The 22,854-nt window shown below is 40.1% G+C and overlaps 2 protein-coding genes across 4 annotated transcripts in view; one reads left to right on the plus strand and one right to left on the minus strand.

Moving 5' to 3' along the window:
- The window catches only part of YME1L1 (YME1 like 1 ATPase), a 34,744-nt gene extending 20,554 nt beyond the window's left edge, over positions 1 to 14,190 (minus strand). The window contains exons 1-4 of the mRNA XM_060097629.1: positions 13,980 to 14,190; positions 9,628 to 9,759; positions 3,622 to 3,784; positions 3,006 to 3,104 (exon numbers count right to left, since the gene is read on the minus strand). Coding sequence (XP_059953612.1) covers positions 3,006 to 3,104; positions 3,622 to 3,784; positions 9,628 to 9,759; positions 13,980 to 14,012 — 427 coding nt within the window. The 5' untranslated portion in view covers positions 14,013 to 14,190. The remainder of the gene's footprint in view (positions 1 to 3,005; positions 3,105 to 3,621; positions 3,785 to 9,627; positions 9,760 to 13,979) is intronic.
- An 891-nt stretch (positions 14,191 to 15,081) lies between these two features.
- Positions 15,082 to 22,854, plus strand: part of MASTL (microtubule associated serine/threonine kinase like) — a 31,823-nt gene continuing 24,050 nt past the window's right edge. For all 3 annotated transcript variants that reach the window (XM_060095430.1, XM_060095428.1, XM_060095429.1), the window contains exons 1-2: positions 15,082 to 15,327; positions 18,529 to 18,666. In XM_060095430.1, coding sequence (XP_059951413.1) covers positions 15,142 to 15,327; positions 18,529 to 18,666 — 324 coding nt within the window. In that variant the 5' untranslated portion in view covers positions 15,082 to 15,141. The remainder of the gene's footprint in view (positions 15,328 to 18,528; positions 18,667 to 22,854) is intronic.

The raw sequence follows: 22,854 nt of genomic DNA on the forward strand, positions 1-22,854 counted from the left end.
TTAATCTATTGTATTCTTTTTTGTACTAATATTTTAGTATCAGTAATCTTATGGAATAAACAGGGAAGCCTAGTCTATCTTTTTCTTTATTAAAAAAGCTTTAAGTAACAGGAAGACTCCTGACCTTGGAAAACAGAATATAGCCATAAAACCATCTGAGCCTAGTGCCTTTGGGGCAAAGAGATTATATTCGAAAGATATTATCTTTCAAATATTATAGTTATTGTCTTATCTCTTCCTGGGTCAATTCTGCTAATAATTTATAACTCAAATAATTATGTTTCAACATATTTTTATTTACAATATAAAATTATATACATTACAATTTAAAAATCTTCATTATCTGTGACAGTTTCCACTTTTCACTTCTAACACTGTATTTTCTCATTTCTTTCTTTCTTTTTTTTTTTTTGCTGTACGCAAGCCTCTCACTGCTGTGGCCTCTCCCGTTGTGGAGCACAGGCTCCAGACGCGCAGGCTCAGCGGCCCTGGCTCACGGGCCCAGCCGCTCCGCGGCATGTGGGATCTTCCCGGACCGGGGCACGAACCCGTGTCCCCTGCATCGGCAGGCGGACTCTCAACCACTGCACCACCAGGGAAGCCCTTCTCATCATTTCTTAATCAGACTGTTTGTTCTATTTTCTTTTCAAATTAAATTTATTCTTTTTTTTTTTTTTTTTTTTTTGCAGTATGTGGGCCTCTCACTGTTGTGGCCTCTCCCATTGCGGAGCACAGGCTCCGGATGCGCAGGCTCAGCGGCCATGGCTCACGGGCCCAGCAGCTCTGTGGCATGTGGGATCTTCCCAGACCAGGGCACGAACCCGTGTCCCCTGCATCGGCAGGCGGACTCTCAACCACTGCGCCACCAGGGAAGCCCTAAATTTATTCTTGATTTAATTAAGTAAAACCATTTCTTGCCGTTATATTCATTTAATTTAATGTGTCTTATCCATATTAATTTCTCATGTTCTTTTAAAGAAATTCTAAAAATAAATATTTAATCAATTTATTTCCCATCTTCCTTATTTCCTAAAATTCATACAATGCCTTCAGCTTCAGTTTGTCCTCAACCCAAAGATTTAGATATGCAGATTTTCATTGTGGTTCAGGAATAATTGTCTATAATTTGTTTTCAATTCCATTCAGCCACAAGACACTTAGAAAAGTATCTTTAAAAATTTCTGGGACTTCCTTGGTGGCGCAGTGGTTGGGAATCCGCCTGCCAATGCAGGGGACACGGGTTCGAGCCCTGGTCGGGGAAGATCCCACATGCCGCAGAGCAACTAAGCCCACAAGCCACAGCTGTTGAATCCATGTGCCACAACTACTGAAGCCTGAAACAAGAGAAGCCACTGCAGTGAGAAGCCTGTGAACCACAGTGGGGAGCAGCCCCTGCTTACCGCAACTAGAGAAAGCCTGCGCGTAGCAACAAAATCCCAACAAAGAAGACCCAACACAGCCAAAAATAAATAAATAAATTTATTAAAAAAAAAAAAAAAAATTTCCACAGGGCTTCCCTGGTGGCGCAGTGGTTGAGAGTCCGCCTGCCAATGCAGGGGACACGGGTTCGTGCCCCGGTCCGGGAAGATCCCACATGCTGCAGAGCGGCTGGGCCCATGGGCCATGGCCGCTGAGCCTGCACGTCCGGAGCCTGTGCTCCGCAACGGGAGAGGCCACAACAGTGAGAGGTCCGTGTACCGCAAAAAAAAAGAGAGAAAAAAAAATTCCACATATTTAGGAATGTTTTTTAGGCATCTTTTCTATTATTTGACTTCAGTTTTATCATATGATCAGAGAATCTGACCTTTGAGTTATAAGTTTTTGAAAATTTATTAAGATATTTTTTATACCCTAATACGTGCTCAGTTTTTTTCTTCCTTGAATATTTAAAAATGAGTGTATCATCCTTCTTAAGTATTCTGTCTTCTACATTAACCATTTCTTCAAAGAACTACAAAAGAGATTTCTTTGCCCAACCTGGTGCCTCTCCTTCATGCTGTAGATTTTCCTCAAATGTGGAGATTCTTGCAAACCATTTGTATTTGTAAAGAAGAACACAATGATCAGTACTAACTGCAGCCAGGTGTCCTCAAAACTATCAAAGTGGTAAATATATTTAGACTACAAAACATGGACTTATGGTAAATGAGCAGGTACCTTTAGTGTATGATTCAAGTCCAAAGTAACCTGGTTACTATCTTGTTTCTCTCTTTGGCATCAACCCTCAAACCAGGAGTCCCCTTTCAACATACACACATGGACAGGTTATTACAAATGTGTTCTTTTGTCTAAAAGTTGCAAGCCAGATCTGTTCTGTGACTGGCCCACTTTTCGCAATCTTTCAACTGTTTCACTAAATCAGCTACCCCAGAGCTCACTATTATTGACTTAGAACTTGGGGATTTTTCCTAAGTTTTACTGGAATTAGCACTACACACCTCTTTCATGTCACTCTACTATAAGCGTCATGAGGGTTGATAACATATGTCTTTTTCAGTTACATAACTATCACTCTCGCCTAACACCTATCAGTAGCGCCTGATATTAAATAAATATGAATGAATACATATTGGATTTTGGTATCAATGGGGTTTCATCTACTTTACAAGTTCCAGAAAGTCATCAAATTTCTGGTCCATTTACAAAACCCCTCTGCTGCTGCCCTGACTTTTTTCTCTTTTTTATCTTTTTTTGTCATTGCAATGGGATTTTGAAAATGAGAGAAGTAAACAAATGTGCTTAATTGTTTTGGAGCAGGTATAGGTGAGCTCCCTAGAGTTTCCTTTACTGTGGCACTTGTCACTCACATTCAAAATCTAGTTATATTTCCCAGGTTAAAAATTACACAGATATACCCAAACTAGTTGATTCCAAATATTCTCCAAGTTCTACTGTGAGCTACAAATGAATGTTTCTAATCATTAATATCATTGAAAAAGACAAATCTGAATAGATTAAATAAATCTATTATTTTTTTCAAAATAAGTACAATGGTTGCTTCATACCTGGCCAGTACTGAAGATCTGAACAAATTCTTTTAAGAGTTCTTGAATGTTGTCTGTACAAGCAAGAGGAACGTAAAGTACTAAATATATCTAAGCAACCTGGAGGGAAATTGTAAAAAGTAAATTTTCTAACAGTCAAACAAACAAAAAAGTCATGAAATACAACAAATAATTTTACCAAATATTAGAAAAACCAAAATGAGTTTTGCTTTTCATTTGCCCATGTATGACTCTGCTTTTTGTATTTTTATCTAAAAGCATTGCAAATTTAATCACATTTCTTCATCATATTATTGTCTATCACTTGTCCTTTGGATTATCTTTTTTTATATGATATACAAATATAGCTGCCAATGAAATTAAATTCAAACCAAGAGGTAAAAATATATATGTCTAGCTGAAGTCTTTTAGCTAAGAGCACAGAGAAACAAAAAATTGCTATTTCCTAGAGACAATTTCAAAACTCTAATCAAAAAAAAAAAAAACAAAAACAACTCTAATCAACAATGTAATGAAACACTGGAAACCAGAGGTGTATTAATAAGTGGTATCAATTAAATTATCAATAGTACTGGAATGGCTTACCTTCATTGGGACACAAAATATATTAACTTACCATATTTATTTTCAAAGAAGGACTGTGCAGATACATGAGATGTATGCCAGTGGGAAGAAACGTTTTTGTCCTTACAAATTCCAGGAAGTAGACTGTCTACCAGTTGATCAATTTGTCCAATTTTTAATTCAGATAATCCAAGGTCCCTTAAGTTAAGTACAGGCTGTAAAAGATTAATTCAACCAAGTAAGCATTATTATTTTTTAATTTTTATTTTTTTACTGACACGTAGTTGATTTACAATGTTTCAGGTATACAGCAGTGATTCAGTTATATATACATATAATTATATATGTATAAATATATGTATTCTTTTTCAGATTATTTTCCATTACAAGTTATTACAAGATATTGAATACAGTTCCCTGTGCTATACAGTAGGTCCTTGCTGTTTATCTCAAGTAAGCATTATTATCAAGCTATTTAACTTGAAGAGTACTTATCAATTGAAACAATGTGAATTTTTTTTTTTTTTTTTTTTTTTGCGGTACGCGGGCCTCTCACTGTTGTGGCCTCTCCCGTTGCAGAGCACAGGCTCCGGACGCGCAGGCCCAGCGGCCATGGCTCACGGGCCCAGCCACTCCGCAGCATGTGGGATCTTCCTGGACCAGGGCACGAACCCGTGTCCCCTGCATCGGCAGGCGGACTCTCAACCACAGCGCCACCAGGGAAGCCCACAACGTGAATTTTTAAAGTCTAACAAATGTACTGATTCCCCGTTTCTTTCAAATATTTAAAAAATAAATTTGTATGAATATTTTTCTAGTTCTAGTTTTACTGAGGTCAGTCATGTGAGGTTTGACACAGGTTAAAAAAAATCATATTCCCAATAGTATCACCAGTCTATGGAGCTTTAAAACTTCCTCCAGTCCCTAATGACCATAAACAAAAGCCCATCCAATAAAGAATTGCTGAGATTCTTATTTGAACAGAAAGGTTCTGTTAAGTTAGCCATACCTAACTTCTAATAAGGAGGGAAATTAAACAAAGTAGAAGATGTGTGAAAACCAGTCAAGAAAATACACTCACCTTAAAACAGTTCTAAAATAATTAGAAATAGGATGGGGTGAGCTATTTTCTTGTCCAAATGAGCTGACAGGGAGACCCTAAGGACAAGCCCCAAACAGCTAAAACTTCAAGTAAGGAGAGCAAAAATAAACAGACCAAGCATCAACTTTTTTTTTTTTTTTTTTTTTTTTTTTTTTGCGGTATGCGGGCCTCTCACTGTTGTGGCCTCCCCCGTTGCGGAGCACAGGCTCCGGACGCGCAGGCTCCGGACGCGCAGGCTCAGCGGCCATGGCTCACGGGCCCAGCCGCTCCGCGGCATATGGGATCCTCCCAGACCGGGGCACGAACCCGTATCCCCTGCATCGGCAGGCGGACTCTCAACCACTTGCGCCACCAGGGAGGCCCCAAGCATCAACTTTTTATGACTGATGTAGTCAGATCCCCAGATTACATAGCTCTGGATTGATGTTCAGGAGTTTGTCAAATATTAGCTTTGTGACAAGTCATTCATATTCTTAGAATCCTTTTCCTCATTAGGAAAATGACTATAAAATATATCCTGCCTATTTCTCAACAAGATAATATGGATCAATGGAAGAGATGACGCCTTGCTCATCTACATATCCTAGGATATACAGTAAGATAAAGGCAGGATGAAATAAAATACTTAAAAGGTGCTTTTTTTTGCCGTATGCGGGCCTCTTACTGCTGTGGCCTCTCCCGTTGCGGAGCACAGGCTCCGGACACGCAGGCTCAGCGGCCATGGCTCACGGGCCCAGCCGCTCCACGGCATGTGGGATCTTCCCGGACCGGGGCATGAACCCGTGTCCCCTGCATCGGCAGGTGGACTCTCAACCACTGCGCCACCAGGGAAGCCCTTAAAAGGTGCTTTTTAAGGTAATAAAAACTGTAGACTATAAAGCACATTATTATAATGGAATCAGAAGGACTACAATGTTCAAGAGCTGCAAAGATATTTTATCTTTTAAAATGGGGAAACCAGAAAGTCTATTTATAATACAAAGGGAAATGCAGATTTTTAACTAAGACAGAAAATTATGCCCCTTACATATTGAGTATCAAGTCCGAGGAACATAAAGAGAAATAAGGTACCTATGAATATGATAATTATCATACAGTAAGGTAACTGCTATTACAGAGATATTTTTTAAAAAGTCATAAGAGAACACAACTAATTTCCTAAGTGATAAGGCTTCACTGAAGTAACACTTAATTCACAAATGATGGGGGCAGAAACCTTGGGGAAGAGGGCAAACAAAAAGTCATCAAAGGGCTTGGAATGTCTGAGATGCAGTAAAAAGTTTAGTGACTGAAGAAAGCACTAGAAAGATGGGCTATGGCCATATTGTGAAGAGCCTTGTTTGAATTTAATTCTATAGCTAATATCATTAGTTTTGTTTTATAGGAAGAAAATAGAAGACAAAGATGATAAGCTGGAGAACAGAAGGCTGATGTAACAAGAGAAAAATGGTATGAACCCAAACTGAGCCCTGACTAAGAAGGATGCAAATACCAAGTTACAGACAACAGACATTTGAAGAAACCAGTAAAGTATAGGGATTGTGAGGGAGAAGGGTTCTGGATGGATGTGCTGGTTATTGATTTGTTGTCTCTTAGCTCCTCTTCATCCTTTTTTTGGCTCCATGTTCATGGATCTGGGCTCTTTAAATATTTTTCCTTTGTTGGCTAGAACATTAAGCTGTCAGTAGAGGGCACTGGAGAGACATTGTAGGAGGAGTTTCTGCTCTGGGTTCAGGCTATTGTGTTCACTCAGTGGGCCCCTGTGTGCAACATAACACCCATGGTTTCTCCAGGAGTGGTTCCTGCCACTCGTGCAGCTTCTCCAAAGCCTGGCTCCTACAGTGCACAGTTGCCAGCAGTACCCAGCAGCTTTTCCAGTAACACACATCCCCATGAAGAGCTTCTCCTGGTACCCGAGGGGGCAGATTTCCATCAGGTTCAGCTGGCACTGCACCAGTGACTCCTGTGCCATTCAGTGAGCCAAGGCCATGCCCTCTCCAACAACCTCAGAACCTCAGCCCAGGGGTGGAGAACTCTTCCTGGGAAGCTCTCAGTCCTGGGAGGATTAGCTGCTTCTTGAATCTGCAAGTCCTATATATTTGAATTTTCTTTACTTATTACTAGCCAATCCCTAGTTATTCTAATCCCCTGTTAGACCAGGGTTTTTAAAATATTAAACTAAAAAATTATATATATTTTTTATATTAAACATTCACTGTTCAAATGACTGTGTGGTCTCTCTCTCTTGGTTGGACCCAGACTGATGAAGAGGGGCTAAAACCACTCTAAGATCAAATACACTGGAATCTGGGGAAGCAGCTCAGTTTTAGACATCTTAATTTCAAGGTCCTTGGAGCCTATCCCGAGGGGTATTTTAATAAACCACCAGATAATTACTTTAAAACTTTAGAGATACTTCAGAGTTGGAGATAGATTTGGGAGCTATCAGCGTATAAATATATATAGACATTAAGATATATAATCTGTGAGACTATGCAAAATGAAAATTAGATTACAGATAAATGTACACACATTATGTAAAAGGCTGGCATTAAAAAAGCCCAGCAAAACAGAAAGAGAAAAAAAAACCCCATCAATGTAGTATCACTCAATTTATGAAGTATTTTGAAAGCAGTGGATGTTCAGCAAGGTCAAATGCTAAGGAAAAGATGAAAAAGATGTGGATTTTTAAAAAGGCCTGTACTTACTGCTAAGGAAGTCAACAAAATATACCAAAACAAGTGTATAAAATGGTAAAAGTAGTAGCCAAACTACAATGGGATGTAGTATGAATAAAAGTTTAGCAAGAATAGATATTAAGTTCAGAGTACTACTTTTTCAAGAAGTCTGAAAGCAACAGGAAAAGAAGGCAGTAGCTTGAAGGAAGTTGAAAGTTTTTTGCTTGCGCTGTGAAGTGGGTGCTTGGATGAGCAAGACTTGATGAAAGCAATGTAACCTCAGAGCAAAGGAAGTGCGAGTAGAGATGAGGGAGGGTGCTTAAGAAGAATGAAAATGTTTGTGAAGCAATAACAAACAGTCATCAATGATAAACCATAAGAATAATGAAGGTAAATCAGAGGATAAGACACCAATTCTGTATCTGAGACCATTAGTCTTAAGCTCAACATTGGCTTCTAGAGTTTAGCTACTTTTCAAGCCCCCAAAATGTACTTCACTACTGACCTAGCCATTTCACTTGATGAAATAGTCAAACATTTAGCACCACGGAGAGTACAAATGGTGTTTAGAGCAGCAAAAAATTGGAAACAATATCCAACAACAGAACATCATAAAATGAACACTCTGAAAGTCATTAAAAATAAAGAAAATGTATGGAATAAAAAGTTCTTAAGACTATTAAAATGATCAAGCAAAATCTAAATCAGCATATACAGTATGATCCAACTATTATAAAAGTACAAGTGAGAAAAAGAGAAGCAGGATCATAGGTTAATTTAATTTCTTCTACCTATATAATATTTTCCAAAATTTCTAAAATGAACATAATACTGCTGCATGTAGCAATTCTGATACATACAGTCTTATCATTAGCAAAGCTCTTGGGCTGTAAATTGGAAGAAGGGTGTCACAACAGAATACAAGAATGGATTGCCTATAGACAGAGGCAATAGGAATTTGGCAGATAATATAAAAGGAAAACATAGGGGCTTCCCTGGTGGTGCAGTGGTTACGAATCCACCTGCCAGTGCAGGAGACACGGGTTCGTACCCTGGTTCGGGAAGATTCCACATGCCGCGGAGCAACTAAGCCCGTGCGCCACAACTACTGAGCCTGCGCTCCATAGCCCGTGAGCCACAACTACTGAGCCCACGAGCCACAACTACTAAAGCCTGCATACCTAGAGCCCATGCTCCGCAACAAGAGAAGCCACCGCAATGAGAAGCCTGTGCACTGCAACGAAGTAAGTAGCCCCCGATCACCACAACTAGAGAAAGCCCACACGCAACAACGAAGACCCAACACAGCCAAAAATAAATCAATTAATCAATTAAAAAAGAAAAAAAAAGGAAAGCATAAAGACAAACTTTTCATCTAAGTAAAATTGTATCCCAAGACTCACCTCACAACCACCCCCCATCCCACCCCCACCAAAAGCAGACTATTTTTTTTTTTGGCTGCGCCACGTGGCATGTGGGATTGTAGTTCCCCGAACAGGGATCGAACCCAGGCCCCCTGCATTGGAAGCGTGGAGTCTCAACCACTGGGCCACCAGGGAAGTCCCACAAACTTTTTTTCAACTCCTCCTCTACTGTCCTTTGCCATAGCCCCTGATATCAGGACTAAGAACATAAGCTATTTATGGTTAAAGAGGTTTGTGAGAAACTTAACTATAGATTATAATGTTTACTATGAAAAATGTATTCTGAGCTACAAGCAACTATCTTATTAATGAATCTTGTAAACACAAGGTTCCTAGGTTGGGAATTCGCAATATCCTAGGCCACAATGATTTTCTAATTCTCTGAATACTCAACGTACGGTTTCATAGCTTATACATTTCACTTTCAGGTATCTATATTCTAATTGCTCATTTACACTGAAAGCTCCTATAAGGCAGTAGATGATAACTTCTTGCTATACTATCTTTCCTGAGAATTATGGGAATTATGGAGTTAACTGTAGGTTCCCTGCTACCACGGAAGCAGCACAGAAGAATATCTAAAGGATATTACACAAGCAGTAACGTAGGAAGTGAATACCAATACACTGCCACATGAAAGTTTTTATAAATTAAATGTTAAAAATAAAACAAAGTAATATTTCTATATGTACAACAAAGCCAGAGTTGGACATCTTTAATCGTAAAAGGGAGATTAAGCTGAAGACAGAAATCACCCTGTTACAAATGCCTAAACATAGAAAGTTATTTCAGGCATGTTTACAATGTACTAAACCAAAAAAACTTTCTCACACACCCAGGGTAAAAACTATTACCTCATTGCTGGGAGCCTCATGCTCAGACACTACATCTCGATGCTGGTTTTGAGAAACTGATGCACTGACAGAAACAGATGTGTTTTTCGGTGAATGGAAGGCATTGATGAGATGACTCAGAGGAACTGTAACCTATAAAAAGATAGAAGCTGAAAATAAGTAGTGCTTTTAAAAATAAAAACAGAAAAAAAACTTTTATTGTCAGGATTGGGTATTGTAAAAAGTTAAATGTACACCGTATATCAAAACTATACATTAAAAATTATAAATACTCAGATTATTGCTGGTAGGAAGAAAACTGGTATATCCCTTCAGGATAGTATAGGGGCTATATACAGCAAAAGTATTAAAAATACATACATTTCACCATTCGAGCAATCTAACTTCTAGGGATTTATTCCAAGGAAATAATCTAGTAAGTAATGATCTATGCTTGCATATGCACAGAAGACAGTTTTCATCAAAATATTTAAAAATTTGTGGAAAGCTAGAAATGTCCAATAGGGGAGTGGCTACACAAATGATACCACCACAAAAATGAAATATTTCTCAGACATGAAACAAGTAAGCATATACCCAGAATTTTATACTTTTCAACTTCCCCACTGCACCACCCTATTCTAAGTCACCATCATCCATATGTGGATTTTTACAACTGCATCCTAACTTCTCTCCCTGAATCTGCTCTATTAAAGCCAGTCAGATCTCATCACTCCTCTGCTCAAAACCCTCCAATGACTATTCTCACAATAAAAGCCAACGTCCTAACAACGATGACACAGAAAGCCCTCCCTGGCTCTTTATCACCTCTCCGAATTGACCCACCACTAAGTTTCCCTTCCTTCTCTCTGCTCCCACCACTGCATCCCCCTTTCTGTTCCTGGAAAACACCTGGCAGGCCCTCACCTCAAGGACTTTGCACTGCTGTTTATTCCCTCCTGTCCAGTTAGTCACATAGTTTGCTCTCCCTTCAGTTCTTAACTCACAAGTCATCTTTTCATGCATCTTCTCCCTGGACAACCTATGTAAGATTTCAGCAACCCTCCCCTAAAAAATATTCCTTATTGCCTTCTTCTGCTCTATTTTTTCTTCTTGACATTTTCATTATCTAACACACTTCATATATTTACTTATTTACCTACATATTATTTACTAGAAACCTCAATCTAAGTCACCTCATTAGCGTAAATCCAGGTGTGATCCAAAGAGGGGCTTTAAGAATAAAGACATGCCCATCACACAGGAAATTACAAGGGTTTTAGGAGCTCTGTGCCAAGAATTGGGAACAAAGACCAAATAGTTTTTATTTATTATACCACATTCTCCCACTGGAGCATAAGTTTCATGTGGCAAGGGGTTTTTTCCTCTATTTTATTATTTTTCTCTATTTTATTTATAAATTATTTAACATAAACTGTTTTTACGTTATACTTAATATAACTTAACACTTTATATTTTATTTTTCTCTACCTTACTTCCTCTATTTCATTCAATACTGTATCCCAGTGCAATAATGCACACAGTAGATGCTAAATAAACACCTGTTGAGTAAATGATTAAATTAAATGGGCTCTTACTATATGGCACATTTTGAACTATGTACTTGACTTATATTATCTCATTTAATTCTCCTAACAGCTATAAACATTAGTTACTATTACATTTCTATCACACTTTCTCAGCAAGAAAGTACTAGAGGAAGAAGGATTCTAACACAGATAATCTGACTCCAGATTTCACTTAAAGACTTTTCATCCCATGGTTATCGATACAGAAATAAATTCATAACATTGTTTTTAAAATGAAAAAAGCGAGCCGCAAACCTTTACGTAACATTTTTCTTAAAAGTATGCATACACATATTTGTGTAGAGTTAAAAGGATGAAAGAACTTATTCTAAAATGTGATCTATTGGGGTGATGAAATTAGAGGTGATCTTTCTTATTTATATTTTTCTTTTCAGGATTTTTGGCAATTAGTGTGTATTATTTTTAGAGTCAGAAAGAAACAGTAAGCTCTTTTAAAACTATTACAAGAATCAGGGAATCCCTGGCGGTACAGCAGTTAGGACTCCACGCTTTCACTGCTGTGGGCCTGGGTTCAATGCCACAAGCTGCGCAGCGTGACCAAAAAACAAGAACAACAAACAAACAAACAAAAAACTATAGGAATCAAATTATTTTAAGATACATATTTTCTGTCTATACATTTTTTGTTTTTGTTTTTGTTTTTTTGGCCTCCCCATGCGGCTTCTGGGAATTTAGTTCCCCGAGCAGGGATTGAACCTGGGCCCTCAGCGAGAGTGTGAAGTCCTAACCACTGGACTGCCAGGGAATTCCCTGTCTATAACCTTGAAAAGTTTTATTTTAATTAGTTGTACCTCTTCTCATTCAATAAAGAATTTAAACTGCTAAAAGATGGTTTGATCTCTCCTCAGTGAAAAGGTTGAACTTCTGTGTCATATAACGGTCCTACATGAGTCCAGTTAGGACTGCCTATAGTACAGCAAATTCCTTCACTACCTCTACCGACATTGCATACCACTAACTCTATTCAGCTAATGATAAATTCTCCTAAAATCAGGTCTTCTTGACATCAGTTTCTTGCAGTTCAGTTTCAAAAGGTTTAATATTGTATTCAGCAAGCCAAGTCTAATTCTTTTTCAAACGATTGGTAGGACTCCGCCAGTCACCGGTCATTTTGGTAAATAACACCTACTTGCATCCAGCTGATCAAACCCAGAAACACCTCTTTCCATCATCCCTCATGAAATTCTATTCTTTTTTCTTTCTTTCTTTTTTGGCCGCACCGCGCGGCTTCTGGGATCTTAGTTTCCCAACCAGGGATTGAACCCCAGTCCTTGGCAGTGAAAGCATGAAGTCCTAACCACTGGACCACCAGGGAATTCCCTCTGTTCTTTTTTCAAAATAAATCTCATCCCCTTCTTTCCATAACCACTGTCACCACTTAGCGGTGCATTATCCCTCTCTGGATTAGTGCAATAACATCCTGAACTGAAAACATTTCCACTCTGTCCTTCCACATTCTCCACACAGCAAGAAGCCAGAGTAATCTATTACTCTGTAATAGATTGTAATCTAAATCTGATCACGTTACTCCTTAACATGCTTAAAAGCATTCAATGGTTTCCAACAAACTTAAAATGAAGCCCAAAGTCCCTTCTTTTAACACCCTGTATGATCTGCATCAGGTCTTCTCCCCAACCTCCTTTCCATCACTGGCCCTTTAATCACCACGCTCTAGCCACACTGGCCTTATTCTTGTTCCTCCAATCAGCTAGGCTTGTCACTATCTCAGAACCTCCAGATGTTCCGTCTACCTGTTTACATCTATTCACTCTTCACTTGGCTAACTCCTACTCATTTTTTACTTCATATCATCAAGATTCCACATTTGCCTTGTTCACCTAGCACATTACTGATGCCCAATAAATAACCACTTCATTTTTTATTACCCCACCAGTACTAGCAAAATTCAAAACAAAACAAAACAAAAGGGAGTGGACATAATTATATGCTTTAACCAAGAAACTAAAGAACGTCAAAAATTATTTTGAAAACGGAATGTTTCAAAAACTGTCTATTTGAAAAACTGTGAAGAACTCTCAAAAAAAAAATCAAAATGTCACCATCAAAAAAGATTTTTAAATGAACTAAGAACAAAACATTGCCACCGGTGATTACTCCTGAAAGAAGAATTAAAAATAAAAACGCTTGGAATCTTTTTTCTCTGCCCTTTTGCTTCAAAAATGAAAAGAGGGGGAGGAGGCTGAATCAAAATTTTAAGTGCAAGCAGTGAATAACTTAAATATATCAATATATATTTATTTCTTACTTTTGGTCAAAAAAAGAGAGAAAGCATTCATAGAAGATTATTCAAATTTTTATAGCATGTTTGGGTTAAATTCCATTTAAAAGAAAGAGTAGAGAATCGGGGTTGTGAAGACGAAAGTCTTTGAAGAGGCGGAAGGATGGAAAAGGAACATCACTTGCTCCCTTTACATCTACGGCAGACGTTTCCCCTGCCCCCTCCCCACCCCCACCCCAGAATGTCTAGAACTGAACAATGCCTGATGGATTCTGTAGCAAAAATTCCACGCAATCAAATCGATAAGCCAAGGTCTCCATCAAGCTGGTATTTTGCTTCTGTTTCATCGTCAGCCCTTTACTCTCAGCGTCGCCCCGATCCCTTCTCAACCCCAGGACTCCAGGACTCCAACTGGATTAAACGCTTCCCTCCTACGATCTCTTAAGAGAAACCACTTCCAAGAAACGCAAACGGCAAACGCGGGCAGGGCGGGGGGAGAAAAATGGACTGGATGCCGGACCCACCTGGGGCTGAACGGTGCTCGACAGGGAAAACATCTTCTCCAGGCCGTCAGCGACCTCACCCGCCTGCCGAAACTGTCCCTCTTGTCCACGGCCCGGCGGGGAGGCGCTGAGCCCTTTTTTCCCCTTCTTTTCTCTCTCCTCTCGCCCTCACTCTTCCTAGAAACGGAAAATGGCCTCCCCTCCCTACAGCTGCTGCAAACACAGACAATCTGCCCCGGAAGGCAAGGCGCTAAAGCAACAGTACTTCCGGGGCAGGTGAGGCCGCCACCCAGGGGCGTGCGTCAACGCTCCGCCTTTTCGGGGGCAGCTGACGCCCCCCGAGGTAGTTCACGTTGACGTTGAGTAATGCACGCGCCGGAGCCCTAGAACTCATTGGCTGTAGTTTTCTTTTTAAAGGGGAAAGAAAGACACGGACCCTGTTAAAATCTTTCTCCAGCTTTGTTATCAATACTTACAATATATTCTCCTGTTCCGATTGGGCCTTGAGCTATTATAACCTCTTTTACTACAATTAAGTGCTCTTTATCTTCCCCACAATAAATAAAAAACTCTTCCTATTTCAAATAGGCAAGTTACATCCTGTTAAAATATCAAATTACAGGACCAGTCATGCGCATCCTGCTCATCCAGTTTCTCCACATTCTGTGATTTCACTGGCCATTGTTTCACGGACCAGACCGAAGTGGTTTACGTTTCTCCCGCGGGTGGGAGGCTGCAAAGGAGTTTAAAAAACAAAACAAAAAAAATGGGATGAGGGCCGGGTCCCACCAGCCTCGTTTGGATGTCGGGAGAAAACTCTTCAAATCCCTCGATTCAGATTCAAGCCCCCGTAATCCCTTTCCCTGTTTGCCAAGAACTATTTGTGACGCCCCCTGTCACTACAAACGGGGTACGTGAGCCACTGTCACCCTGGAAGAGTCTGTGGTTGGTTCAAGAATTTCCCAGCTGCCCCGTCTTCACGTTCATTGGCTTCTGCGTCGACGCAGAGCAGGTGACAGTGGCGGGGCCGCACTGGATTGGGCGTGGCGTGCGCAGCGACGGGGTGACGTCACTGCCGAAGCGCGGCGTGGGCGGAGCCTCGCTTTGAAACCAGTTGGCGGGAGTTGCGGCTCCGAAAGGGCTCTTGGTCGCTGACAGAGACTTGCATCCGGGCTGACCTGCTATGGAGACCACCGCCGGCGGCGAGATGGAGGGTGGAGGAGGCACGCCGACAGGGGAGTTCGTGAATAGGATCCCGGTGCCACGACCTCCCTCCATTGAAGAGTTCACCATAGTGAAGCCCATTAGCCGCGGCGCCTTCGGGAAGGTGTATCTGGGGCAGAAAGGCAACAGGTTGTACGCGGTGAAGGTAAGAGTCAAGGAATAAAGAAAGCGAAAGAGGCCAGCCCTTCGGCCCTCCTTCCCGCCCCCTGAACTGGGCAGGCCCCAGGGCCGCAGGAACGACTAGACGGGTGCCTGGCTCACTGAAACCTCCGGAGCCCTGTGGGATGACTTCTCACTTGGGGTGACAACGCGGGCAAGTCGGTGCCACCACTGCCCCGCCCTTCTCTTCGCACCGCGAAAGCTTAGGAGACGCCAGGACTTCTGAATCATTTTTACTCATTCGGTCTTTACCAGGATTAGGGTTGAAACTTTAAATTTGAAACAGTTATTTCCATATTATATTTTAATTCTATCAGTTTGACAGATTCATTTTTTTATGGAGATGTAACTGACATTTACTAGTTTCAGGTGTACAACATAATGATTCAGTATTTGTCTGTGGCGAAGTGATCTCCACAATAAGTCTAGTTGACAACCATCATGACACAGCTACAAATTTTTTTCTTGTGATGAGAACTTTTAAGATCTCTCTCAGCAGCTTTCAAATATACAATGTAGGATTAACTGTAGTCAGCATGCTGTGATGTAGATGAACTTCTGACCTATATAACCAAAAAGATCTCATTAAACCCCACTTTTCTCTTCATTCTATAAATCTAGAATGTACTTATATTTAAAGACAGAGCTGAAATATGTCCCAAATCACTCCTTTATCCTTGCAGTAGTAGATATCATTCCAAAGCATTCAAGAGCTTTCAATATATTTGAAGCTGTTCTGGCCACTCTTGATTCTCATCCACTCCCATAGTTTCAGATTACTCACATCTCAGCACTGAGTGATGGTGATAAAGGAAAGAAGCCAGCAGCCTGATGCAGTTTCAACTTCCTGTCGGACATTGCGGTGTGAATATCTAGCAGGCACCTCGGAGTTGTGCTTGCCTAACTTCGAACAGTCCTCTCCACCTAACTGCCTCCTGTGTTCCTTCTCTCCATGTAATAATACCACCATCTCTGTCATTCAAGCTAGAAACTTCAGTCATTTTAACTTTTCTCTACTTCATCTGTATATTCTCTCTCTCCACTAGGCCTGTCAATTCTGTCTCATATTCATTCGTATTACCCCTTCCATTCCATTCCGAAGTCTGCCCAAGTACAGGACTTCACTTTTTCCATTTCTTTCTTTCTTTCTTTCCCTTTCTTTCTTTCTAAAAGTACAATTCAGTTTTTAGTAAATTAAATATAGAGTAACCATGACCACATTCCAATTCTAGAACATTCCCATCACCCTGAAAAGACCTCTCTTGCTCATCTGCAGTGTCTCCCCCCCTTAACACCCCTAGCCCCAGGTAATCATCAGTCTACTTTCTATCACTATAGGTTTGCCTTTTCTGGACATTGCATATAAATGGAATCATGAAATGTATGGTCTTTTGCATCTGGCTTTTTTCACTTGACATGATGTTTCTAAGGTTCATCAGGCCTTCATTTCTATACCTAGTCTATTGGAACAGGCCCCTAACTGGAATCACTATTTTACTCCTTTGGCTGTGCCGTGCAAGCTAAAGTCCAAACTCCTTAGAAAAGCAGTCATGCTCCAAGTTCTGGCTCTAAGCTTCCACTGTATCGTCTACATAGTCTATGTTCTAGCCACGCCAGACAATTGGCTAGTCCTTGAATGCTGTGTATTGTCTTGCTTCCAAACTTATGTTTATTCTGTCTCCTCCTTAAGTGCCTTCCTTCCACCCTTCTCTGCTCTCCTCCACCTATGTTATGTATGTATTAAGGTTCATCTTAGCCCCCATTCAAACCTTTCCTGACCTTTCAGACCCACCCTACTGAAATTAATTCTCCCTCACTTCATATGTTCCCAAGATTTTTTGCGTTTCCTTCTATTATACTAACCAGTCCCTATTAGCTGTTGAAATGAAAACACCAATACACTTTTTGATAAGTGTTTGTGAATATCCGCTTTGTGTGTAGAGTCTGTGTACAGTGGTAACAAAACGAACATGCCCTCATAGAGCTTGCAATCTAGTGGAATGATAGGTGAAATCATGTTTCAGACTGGCTCTGTCAATTTCCCTTGTTTTCTTACGGAAAGGCTCTAAGGCTGGAATTTACAGCGTATTAATGGTTTTATTACATGTTCTATTGAATCTTTGCAAGAAATATGCCTTTTTTTGACTTGTAATCTTCCTGAGAATTGATCTCAATGTTACTAACTATTCAGTTTAGTGCTCCAATTTTTTTTTTAATTTATTTTTGGCTGCGTTGGGTCTTCGTTGCTGTGCGCGGGCTTTTCTCTAGTTGCGGCGAGCGGGGGCTACTCTGTTGCGGTGCGCGGGCTTCTCACTGCGGTGGCTTCTCTTTGTTGCGGAGCACGGGCTCTGTATGCGTGCGCTTCCGTAGTTGTGGCTTGAGGGCTCAGTAGTTGTGGCTTGTGGGCTCAGTAGTTGTGGCTAGAGCGCAGGCTCGGTAGTTGTGGCGCACGGGCTTAGTTGCTCCGCGGCATGTGGGATCTTTCCGGACCAGGAATCGGACCTGTGTCCCCTGCATTGGCGGGCAGGTTCTTATCCACTGCGCCACCAGGGAAGCCCTAGTGCTCCATTTTAATGTAGATTATAGTTTTGCTTCCTTACCAGTTACCTTGAGATTTCAAAAGAGTAGTTAGTTATTTTCTATAACACAGCATCTGAGACCATTAAGTTTCAGTAAACTCTAACCATTTTTAAGAAATTTTTTTCCCAGGCAAACAAACTTACATTCCTCCTCTTTCTGTTTCTATTTCCATTCATCAAAGAACCAGAAATTTAAAAAAATGAATTAGCTACTCTTTCTCTATGCCTACATTCCTGATTATCTGGGGACCTATTAGGAACATTACTATCTTTTGGCTTAGTTGTAAGAAGAATAGAACAGAATTTTTTTTCTGCTAATAGGCAGGGTAGTCAAGGAGCATTTGCTTACATCTTTTTCCTTATCAAAAGGGATGTGATACTTTTGCCACTTGATACCAAGATAAGCAGTTCTATGTTAAAGAAAGTTTTGTTTGTTTTCACCATATTAGCTGTTTTTCTAGCAGAGTTTCCCCGCTGGCAATGTAAGGTCCAAACAACATCTGTGTTTTCTCTCTCTGATTGTTTTCATGACAGCAACTTGGAAACCTGAGAATACTTTGTCATAAAAAATAAAATGGATGTGTCTATTGTCATGTTACGTACTACAGGTTGTCAAAAAAGCAGACATGATCAACAAAAATATGACTCATCAAGTACAAGCTGAGAGGGACGCCCTGGCCCTAAGCAAAAGTCCTTTCATCGTGCATTTGTACTATTCACTGCAGTCAGCAAACAATGTCTACTTGGTGAGTAAATAACTTGACATTTTCTATTCATTCAGAAATCACTGAACCCAGTGACTTAAGAATTACAGTCTCTGGATTCAGACTACCTGGGTTTGAATTCCAGATCTTGCACTTACTAGCTTTATGACCTTGGCCAAGTTACCTTACCTGTTCTGTTAGTTAGGGTTCTCAGGGAAAAAGAACAATAGAGTGTGTGTGTGTGTGTTTGTCTGTCTGCCTGTGTCTCTGTGTGTGTGTGTGTGTGTGTGTGTGTGTGTGTAGAGAGAGGGGGGGGATTTATTTTAGGGAATTGCCCTACATGTTTATGGCGCGAGCAAGTCCAAAATCTGCAGGGTAGGCCAGCAGGCTGTAGACTCCGGGAAGAGTTGATGTTGCAGCTCAAGCTCAAAGGCAGTGAAGAGGTAGAATTCCCTCCTCTTTGGAGGAGAAAGAGATGACACCTCAATTTTTTTTCTCTTCAGGCCTTCAGCTGATTGGATAAGGCCCTCCCACATGATGGAGGGTAATCAGCTTTTACTCAAAGTCTAATGGTTTAGATGTTAATCTCATCTAAAAAATACCTTCACAGCAACATTTAGATCAGTGTTTGACCAAATATCTGGGTACCATGGCTTAGCCAAGTTGACACATAAAATGAACTATCACACCTCAGTTTCCCCATTTGCAAAATGGACATAATAATAGTTCCTGCCTCAAAGGTTGTTATAAAATTTCAATAGGTTGATATAAACTATGTAGAACAGTGTGTGGCACAGAGTGCTACAAATATTTGCTAAGTAAAGGATGCATAATAGAAATACTACATAAAGCTTGGGGTATAATAAGGAAAGATTTAGGGAAGTGGTGGATTTGGGGTGTATGGACTTGGAGAGCTGCTTGCTTTTCATTTAACACAGCAGCTTACACTCTTAATTCTAATGAGGAATTTGGGTGGGGGCAGGAAGAGGTGAGGATGGTAGGTGTTTTGACTTCAAGTTCTAGAGGTTCTTCTGACTTCAGAGACAGTGTGTGGATTAAATGTTTGGTAACTCCAATAGCTTCTGTTTAGTGTAAACAAACAGAATAATTGACTTTACATCTTTTAAGCCAATAGTTGGCAAACTGGCCCATGGGCCAAAGAGCACGGTTGTAGTGCATGGGGTTAGTTGCTCCACTGCTGTGGTGCATGGGGTTAGTTGCTCCACGGCATGTGGGATCTTCCCAGACCAGGGATCGAACCCATCTCCCCTGCAATGGCAGGCGGATTCTTAACCACTGTGCCACCAGGGAAGTCCCTACTATAATATTTTTGAATTATTATTCCTGAGATCAGATAGGCGGCCATATCTTGTGTACTAACTTCATCACTGGTTTAGATCCTTGATACTCAAAGTGTGTCCACAGACAAGCAGTATCAGCATCCTCTGAGAGCTTATTACAAATGCAGAATCTCAAGCTGCACTCCAAGTCTGCTGAATCAGAATGTGATTTTGTTTGTTTGTTTTTTGGCCGTGCTGTGTGGCATGTGGGATCTTAGTTCCTCAACCAGGGATCCAACCCGCACCCCCTGCAATGGAAGTGCGAGTCTTAACCACTGGACTGCCAGGGAATTCCCCAGACTGTGAATTTTAACAAGATCCCCAGGCATGTTAAAGTTTGAGAAGCACTGGCTTAGACAAAAGATTTCCTAGAAATCAAAGCTACTTTGAGACAAAAAGATAAAGTATGACTAAACTTAGCCACAATAACAACAAATAATTGATTACTACTTTCCAGGTACTATGCTAAGTACAAGGAACATAAAGATGGAAATGTTTATTACGGAAACGTTCAAACATATAGAAAAATTGAAAGATTACTATAATGAACTCCCATATATCATCATCCAAGTTCACCAGTTGGCAACACTTCACCAAATTTGTTTAATCCATTCCAACTCCTCCACCAACCTTTCATGTAATGGTCTTGGCATCCTGTGATTCAGTGCCTCGATTCTTTTTTTTTTTTAAACATCTTTATTGGAGTATAATTGCTTTACAATGGTGTGTTAGTTTCTGCTTTATAACAAAGTGAATCAGCTATACATATACATATATATGCGTCTCCCTCCCACCCTCCCTATCCCACCCCTCTAGGGGGTCACAAAGCACTGAGCTGATCTCCCTGTGCTATGTGGCTGCTTCTCATTAGCTATCTATTTTACATTTGGTAATATATATGAGTCCATGCCACTCTCTCACTTCATCCCAGCTTACCCTAATGCCTGGATTCTTTATTAAGGTTTTCAAAATGATGATTTTAAAATATTCTATTATTCCTTCAGCTTTTATTAGCTGGAATTCATCTATAAAGAACTTTCCCTTATTATCTATTTCATTACTCTGAAATACAGCTTGTCTAAGGAAGGCAGAATAAATGCTTGATTCTTTCCCTTTCATCACCAGTTTTCAGAAGTGCAACCTCTAAATAAGTGTGTTTTTTAAAGTATCTTTATGAATTCATGGAATGTTGTAGTTTTGATGTGTTTTAATCCATTGCAGTCATTTTTTTCTGTGTTTAAATTGTCCCATCTTTAGTGAGTGGGAGCCCCTTCAGTTCATTTCTTTGTCTTTTTATACTATCCTAGTATTCTGATAGCTTCCTTGCTTTCTGTCATGACAAGATAGTTAAGGCTTATTTTGCAAATATCCTGAACTAGATCTAGGCAAGGAGGTCTAGCTCATTTTTGGGAAATAGTGTCTAGAGACCGTGATCTAGGAGGTAGTGATTAGAAAAGTTCATTGCCACTAGGTTGTCATTCCTTTTAGGCATTCTCAGTGGGCAGACTAGGAAACACACATTTTTATAGAAAAATATATCATGAGTTCATGCTGATATTTCCAGGTCAAAGGAAAATTACAGAATTTTTAGTTAACATTTTTGAAAAATATATAAAATATAAAAATATTTTGAAAAATATTTGTATTCTTTCACCCTGAGAATCTGGGTTCCTAACTATATCTATCTATCTATCTATATATATGCATATAGTATTTTCAACATAGCAATACCAGTATTGTTTTCCTAACACTAAAACAACTGGATTCAATTTAGGATTTCTTTGCAATTCTTTTTGCCCTTATGATGTATGTACTGTCAAGATTCTGTTCTCTGAAGTCACTTGAAATAATTCTGTGAGGTTATGAAACTTGAGATAGTGCAAAGTTCATTTATTCCCCTTTTGTATCAGAGATTTCTACTTGAAAAGGGAATCCATAAGAGTATTAGAAGAAAACTGATGTGATTATTTTAATAGAATGGTGCACATCTTACTAAGTGAAAAATAAAGCCTACATTGACACAAAATACCATATACATGGTCAGTAAGAAAGGGTAAATACCCCAGTAGAAAAATAGGCAAAGAATACAAGTGATTCAGAGAAGAAATATGCAAGACAAAAAGCAGTGTAAAGATGCTAAATCTCCCTAAAAGTAAATAAACATTTAAACAAGTTCATTTTTTCTTCCTTAGATTGACAAAAAGTATTGATAATCATTGTTGATGAGGGTGTGAGAAAACAAGCATTCTCATGAGCTCAAATACAGTTACCTGTTTGCTTACTTATTTCCCTCCTACTAAATTATAATCGTTAAGTGCATCAGTTACATTTTATTCATGCTATATTCCCCATGCTAGCACAGTTTTTGTGCTTAGTAATGTTTTTTTTTTTTTTTTTTTGCGGTATGCGGGCCTCTCACTGTCGTGGCCTCCCCCGTTGCGGAGCACAGGCTCTGGATGCGCAGGCTCCGGACGCGCAGGCTCAGCGGCCATGGCTCACGGGCCCAGCCGCTCCGCGGCATATGGGATCCTCCCAGACCGGGGCACGAACCCGTATCCCCTGCATCGGCAGGCGGACTCTCAACCACTTGCGCCACCAGGGAGGCCCGCTTAGTAATGTTTTAATGATTCATACCATCAACAAATATTAACTAACCTCTGTGTACCAGGGAAGTGATTGCCTTAAAGAGGAAAGAAATGACCTTATATTATCAAGTCCTTAGTAGGCAATATTTTATAGCTTGAAACTATAGAAAATTTTGAGAATAATGACTAGTGCATGTAGAAGGATTAATAGAGCTTTGCAGCCTCATAGCAGTAATGAATTCAGGCAAAAATCATGTACAGTCATATGATGCTAAAATCATTGCTTGAAAGTTTGTTGGGGAAAG

Source organism: Mesoplodon densirostris, chromosome 4 (assembly GCF_025265405.1).
Source record: "Mesoplodon densirostris isolate mMesDen1 chromosome 4, mMesDen1 primary haplotype, whole genome shotgun sequence".
NCBI classification, from domain to species: domain Eukaryota; kingdom Metazoa; phylum Chordata; class Mammalia; order Artiodactyla; family Ziphiidae; genus Mesoplodon; species Mesoplodon densirostris.